The sequence below is a fragment of the Zootoca vivipara genome, chromosome 8 (genome assembly GCF_963506605.1).
Source record: "Zootoca vivipara chromosome 8, rZooViv1.1, whole genome shotgun sequence".
NCBI classification, from domain to species: domain Eukaryota; kingdom Metazoa; phylum Chordata; class Lepidosauria; order Squamata; family Lacertidae; genus Zootoca; species Zootoca vivipara.
Window position 1 is genome coordinate 83,174,718 of NC_083283.1, and position 6,739 is coordinate 83,181,456.

A 6,739-nucleotide genomic window follows, 5' to 3' on the forward strand; every position below is an offset into this window, starting at 1 on the left:
CGCAGAGATATAGATGGCCAGTCTGGACAGTTTGGGGACCTTATGCTTCTCCAGCTGCCACTGATTAGGATGAAGAGTCAACCTGGCAGGAGGAGGAGCTAGGAAAGAAGGAAGGCGACCACCCACGCCAGTTAGGATGAAGAGTCTGTGCAAATAAATGGTGGCTGCAGCATCAGATGCCCAGGCCAGCTGGCAGTTTCTTCTGGCCTCTTCCCTGTGGCGCTTCTTCCTCTCGGCCAACTTCAACCTGGTAAAAGGCACTTCTAGGTGCAGAGGTCCCTTGGGCCTATAGTCACAAAGATGTATAGGAGTAACCTAACCCCAAACTGATTCGGATTTCTCCAAAGCTACTTCTCTTTTCTGCTTCAGCCCAGTGGTGAGACTTGATTTCCAGGTTCGTGTATGCTCAGAGCTATGAAATAAATGGGAGCCAGCTAAATAAGATAGAGCAGAGATGTACTGCTGATCTCTCCAAAGGGTTTTGCTACTCTTTCACTGGAATCATCTACTGCTAACATTATGTGCCCTCAAAGAGAAATTGAGACAGCGCCTCCTCATAAAGATCTGGGGGCAGGGAGGGATGCTACATCCTATCACTGCCACAGAGTAACTGCTTATCAACACAATTGGCTCTGATCTTTGACTTTGCTTTCGCTGATGAGCAGCTGTCGCTATTCAGTGGCGCTGGCATATTCACGCTAGGATGTGAAGGAATGAAAAAGCGAATAGCCCTTTGTGGGCTCCACTGAATAGCTTAAGTAGTTATTGTGGGATAAGTCAGCAGGGATATTGTTCCTGCTAGTTTATTAAGAAAGGCCTGCCAGTTGCTGCCGTCTGCAGGGAGGGGAATGCACAATAGCCTTGTGTCTGTCCCCAAGCAGCTTGGCTCAGCAATAGTCCCACAGTCATGGTTTCAGCCCGATTCAGACAGCCCTTCTGATTTTGATTACTCATCTTGTCATTGACTTCCACAGCCTTGACATCATGCAGACCATCTGCTGTTGTGGTGATGGAGTTCAGATAATGAGGTCATTCCACTTCCTTGATCCAGCTCCTCTTGTTTCGTCTCTATCCGAAATAAAAACCATAACACCAGAAGCTCCAGTTTAGTCCATCCACATGTTTTAGACTTAGTTATTTCTAAGACAGGTGGTGGATCTGGGCTGTAATAGCACTTAAGTTTGTAGGTGAGTGCTCCCAAGATGGAATGCTCCATACAAAGGGGGGGGGCATCCCTTCACATAGAAATCTGGCATGTTAGGGAGAAGAGCATTTGTTCATATAAGCCCCTGTGCCCTGCAGTCTGAAGTGATACAGCCTGGGCATTCATTTTTAACCTCTGAGAACTAAAGCACTATGTAATGGTCCTATGCTGACTTTGTTGCAGGGGGGAAATGACTTTATCACCTGCTTTGTTCACATGTTTTGGCAGTCAGTATGGCACAAGCTCATGCTTTTGAATTGTGGGTCTCTGGCTGTCCCCCTGCTCCTCATATTGATGGAAGAATTAGAGACCGGTCAGCTGCGAAAGCCTGAACTGATCAAACGTACGCAGGGCCCTGTCTCTTGCAGTATCTTATGGGTCATAAGCCCAGTGCAAATGGATACAGAGCCCAGGTACTCTGAAATTCTGCAGAGGGGTTTCCTGTTGCCTCTGTTCTCTTGTGGGGAAGGCAGTCAGAGCTTTGGAGCATCCTGAACAGGTAACCTGATGGGCGCTTTTTTTATTTCCTCGCAGCAAACTCTGTCCTGTCCCTTTGTGAGGTGGAGGAACACACACCTGAGCGGGTAACCCATGGGCATGTGGATGTTCTTCCCTCCCACTCCCCTCCCATTTGTGTGTGATGTCCTCGTGTGCTGCAGGCAGGAAGTTTGGAAGAGGAGATTGGTGTTCAGGCAGCCTCCCATGCTGGGTTCAGCACTCTGCCCAGAACTGATTGCCTTTGGGCTTCCGAATGGGTTACCTTGAGTACACGCGACTCACTACAGTTGGTCCTTTTGAAGTGTGGATCCTTCCTCACTTCTGTCTTGGAGCATGGGCCTGCCCTGCCCAGGACAACCTTCCTGGTTCTCCTGGCTCCTTCCGAGGCTGTTTCCTTGCCGTCTTTCTCCTCGCCCTCCTCCCTCCTTGCCGGCATGTGCAGTGTTCCCAACTCCAATACCGCAGTGATCCATCATCCAGGCAATGCAACTGGCTGACACCTCTATGTATTCCTTTTTGTCTTTATTGCTTCGTTTATTTACAACCCTGAGCTCTACAAGCTCTACGGCTACAGGAAACATTTCTCAGGGTTTGACCTTCAAGGATAGCTAGTACAACTTGGTAGGCAGGCACAAGCAGGTGACAAGGAGCATTTTCTTTGCCTTTAGAATGGTCATTCTTCTGCCAGTTGCATGTTTGCATGATGTTCAGGTGTTTGCTCTTGATGTGACACCAGAAGTGTGTGCCCTTTCTTTCCGTGTCTGGTGAACTGAACTCTCCACGGAGCTGCAGCATCTCAGACCGGCAACCAGAGCTGCCACTTGGTTCTCCTCCCATGGTTGTCTTCGCTTCTGCATTCTTCTTCCCAAACCCTGGAGTTTTCGCTAGACTTCTGTTTGTGATCAGGTTTATGGGCACACTCATGTGGTACAGTGCCATAATGTAAAAGTGTGTATGTTGCACGAGTTATGATCTCTGTGTTGAGTGTTTGTTTGTCTGTCTTGGCAGGCCAAAATGACCCCTCCAGCTTCCCAGATCCTCCTTAACCTTCTCTTCTCTATGACTGAACCTCTAGCCACGGTCCCTCATGATGCTTAGAGTTTGTGATCTGTATGATCTCTAGTTTTAAGAGATATCTTCACAGCTTAACAAAAGTTCCTGCTTTGGTATCATACCCCAAACCTGGTATGCCCGTACCTTTCTTTGAAGCAGGAAGTGCAGTGTTGCTTTCTTGTGACTGTAATAGGTGCAGGCATGGGACATTCTCTGTGCATTGTCATTGTCAGAACTGCAGGTGGAGCAGAGGGAAGAGGGTTTGATTTCGTTGACCAAAGCCTCTTAGGGGTCAGCCTGCATGGCAACAGGTACCAAAAATCCAGTCAAGAAGAGGCAATAACCTACAGGGGGAGAGTGTACTGACATTGGATTGAAATGTGATGATATGATATGAGCTAGAAGCTATCCATATTTATACTGGAAGACATCCACTTCTCTACACAGTCTGTGCCAAAACATGTGTCTCAGGAGTGTCTCTTCTGAAGCAGGTGGTTGTGCCCCTTCCTAGAGGTAGCGTGTTCTAGGAGACGGTCCTACCAAGTGGTTCGTGCTGCACAGAACTGTGTGTATACACAAGTGTTTTGTCTCTTCAGAAGACAGTCATTAGCAGAAAGGCTTCATTTCGGAAAACAATGGAGCTGTTTTTCCTCTGAGAGCCACTTTTGCAGAATCAGTTTGCTGTATCCCTTTTTCAGCTATGTAAGCCCTCGTAAATAAAATAGGACAAAATGGTGCCATTCACTACAGCCCTTTCTCCAGCCCACAAAGCCAGAAACCTTGTTTTTTGTGAAGATTGGGCCAGTTCTTACTCATTTTCCAGGCCAATAATTCCAAAACATCAAAGTGCTTGAATATACATAGTTTTAGCAGTGAGGTACAAGAACATTTTCAGCTGGCGCTGGAAAGAGTACAGTGGAGACACCTGCTTGATCTCCCTAGGCAGGGAGCTCCCAATGCAGGTGCTGCCACACTAAACAATCAAGTTCGTTCAGATGCAGAACAGGCACCTGCAGCCGTGCCATTTCTGGTGATAAACCTTTATGTCCAAGTGCAGGCAACCTACTTGGGGAAGGTCTACAGCAGGGGTCCCCAAACTTTTTAAACGGGGGGCCAGTTCACTGCCCCTCAGACACTGTTGGGGGCCGGACTATAGTTTGAAAAAAAAAATATGAACAAAGTCCTATGCCCACTGCACATAATTTATTTGTAGTGCACAAAAAACAGGAAAAACAATGCAATATTTAAAATGAAGAATGATTTTAATCAATTCAACATGAACTGTATTTCAATGTGAAGTATGGGCCTGCTTTGGGCCTGCTCTCTCTCCTCAAACCACGTGAAATCTGACCCCACAAACCTGACCCCCTCCCAGGTCACCTTGCATCAGGGCAGCTGGTTTTCCAGAGCCTAAGCTACAAGATTGGGTCACTGGCAGCTTGAATTTGCACAAGCCACTCTCTCTCTCGGCTTTAGCCTCCACCTCTCCTGTCTGCAGTGGGGGGTGGAGGTGGGAAATAACACAGGCCTACCTTACAGGGTTGTTGTAAGGATTACATAACCATAATATCATAAGCAAAGCAAAGCTGCTCCTGACAGCTGTCTCCCTGGCACAGAATCCGCTCAGCTCCCTCCAGTGTTTTGCAACCTCCTAATAAAGAAGGGGAACTCCCGTCCCCAAACAACTGCTTTGCTGGAACCCCACCCACTTCACATAAACATCCGCCTTATAAAAGGTTCTGCCCCTGTCACATCAACACACCCCATATACTCTGTTTGGACAACTGCCAGCCCCCTCCAAAAGCCACATCCCCTCCCCACCAGTTCTGGCTCAGAAAGTGGACTAGCATATTCATAGCCAAAGGTAGGGAAGATCTCTGGGAAGCGCTATGCCAGGCATAGGCAAACTCGGCCCTCCAGATGTTTTGGGACTACAACTCCCATAATCCCTGACCACTGGTCCTGTTACCGTAGCTAGGGATGATGGGAGTTGTAGTCCCAAAACATCTGGAGGGCCGAGTTCGCCTATGCCTGCGCTATGCAATTTGCTTTGCAGCCAAAAGCTCTTTTTTAAAAAAAACCACCCACAGATCTTGAATTAAAGCCACTGCTGCTTAAAAGCACCTCGTGTTTGAGACGCTTATTCTCCGACAACTTACAAAAAAGCGTATTTTAACAAAGCCACCTCAACCTCTTCCTGCCCATTTTCCTCATGCTCTAACCATGATCTTTGCCCAGCAAGCCCCACACGAACGACAAGGAGTTTTGTAACTGGGATTGAGAATGGAGAAAGCCGGAGAAGGATGGAGAAGAGGGAGGTCATCTTCCCTGAGCTAGGCTGGGCTCCGCAGGCGCCTCCTCCTTTGCCTCTGCCCCACAGTGTCTGGGCCGAGTTCTTTGCTGCAGCAGCATGCTGCTGCTTGAGATCCGGGAGGACCCATTAGACAGCGGCGGGTTCTACAATTGCTGGGCGGGCCGGGTTCAGGACCCTGGTGGGCTGGATGTGGCACACGAACCATAGTTTGAGGACCCCTGGTCTACAGTCTTATTTTTTCAGCCTACAGTTGTTGTCTGTGCTTTCAAGAACTACTGTTTAGTGAATTGGCACTTTTAATTAAATAATTATCGCTGACTGGGTACTTCCTGCATTTCATTCCACTCTGACCTCACTGTTTCAACCCCTCCCCCTGCCCCAATACATACATAGCTGAGGATGGCAGGCATCTGATGAAGTGAGCTGCAGTCCACAACAGCTTGTGCTGTAATAACTTTGTTAATTTTTAAGGTGGTTTTGCTGCAACAGAGTGGAAACAGCTGCCCCTCTGGAAATGCCTGCAATGGTGTTATGTTGGGGTCGATTATGTGGAGAGGTTGGGTGGTAAATTTCAGTGCTTCATGTCTCCTTTTCTTCCGAGCAACGCCTACCAAAGTGCTGCAGCGTGTTCTTCTGCTTTGGACTTCCTTTGGGAGTTTTAACTTTGTCTCTCTTCCTCCCCTTGCCTCTCTCCCCACCTCAGCAAACAGAAAAGTTGGCTGTGCCATCACCTCATTGCTAGCCTCGGAGTTGACAAAGGAAGATGCTCTGGGTTCAAGCAAGCAAAGCAAGAAGCTAAAGGAGGACAAAGACGGAGAAGCAGAAGCCCCCAATGGAAATACTCCAGATGAAACTTCCAAGGAGGGGAACAGCCGCCAGAGCTAGAGCCAGGCTAGGACTAAAGCCTGTGGCAGGAGAGAGAGAGACACATGGCAGAGGAATTAAAAAACACTGAGTCACTTTGCAGTCTTTGATTTTACTTTTCACGGGCATGAGACGAGGAGACAAATAATGTAATCACTTCTGCCTTGCCCCCTTTTAGGGCTGTTTTACAACTTCTTTTAAGCTTTTTTATACCACAGTACAGGACATCTCATCTCAAATCTGCCACCTGCCTTTCTCAAAATCAGAACTGCAGAGCTTTTCTGCTGAGCATGCACCATAGTTTTGAGCAAAGATGAGAGCTGCTGCTGTGTTGGCTCTCACAGCTGCAGGCAGGGTGGGGAGGACCATACCATTGGGTAGCAAGGGTAATTCAAAATGGAACCTGTGGGCCCCACACTGCCTTGTCGAGCGTGGGTGATGGGAAGCAAGGTCACAATTTGATGCCCCAGCCTCATGCTGCCTTCCCAGTGCCAACGAAGCATCACATGCTGCAGAGGGATGCAAAATGCCTCTAGGGCCGTTTGTTGGCCCCCGCTGTTCTCTGGTTTCTCTCCCCTCTTGAGATGTCCTGTACTATGGCATCAAAAGGCTTAAAATGTCTCCACAGGCACTGTTCTCCGAGACAAGCAGCATCAAACATCTGGCATAGGGTTATGGTTGGCCAGTTGGAGAGGGCAGGGCAAGGTCAGAAGAACTGTAGGCCCGCCTCTTCCTCTCTAGTCAGTTCTGACCTCTTCCTGCCCTCTCCAACTGGCCAACCACAACCCTATGCCAGATGTTTGATG

At 48.4% G+C, this 6,739-nt stretch overlaps 1 protein-coding gene across 1 annotated transcript in view; it reads left to right on the forward strand.

The window, feature by feature from the left end:
* The window catches only part of LOC118079381 (protein diaphanous homolog 1), an 86,712-nt gene extending 80,684 nt beyond the window's left edge, over window positions 1-6,028 (forward strand). Inside the window, exon 27 of the mRNA XM_060278094.1 lies at window positions 5,773-6,028. Coding sequence (XP_060134077.1) covers window positions 5,773-5,954 — 182 coding nt within the window. The 3' untranslated portion in view covers window positions 5,955-6,028. The remainder of the gene's footprint in view (window positions 1-5,772) is intronic.
* The last annotated feature ends 711 nt before the right edge of the window (window positions 6,029-6,739 follow it).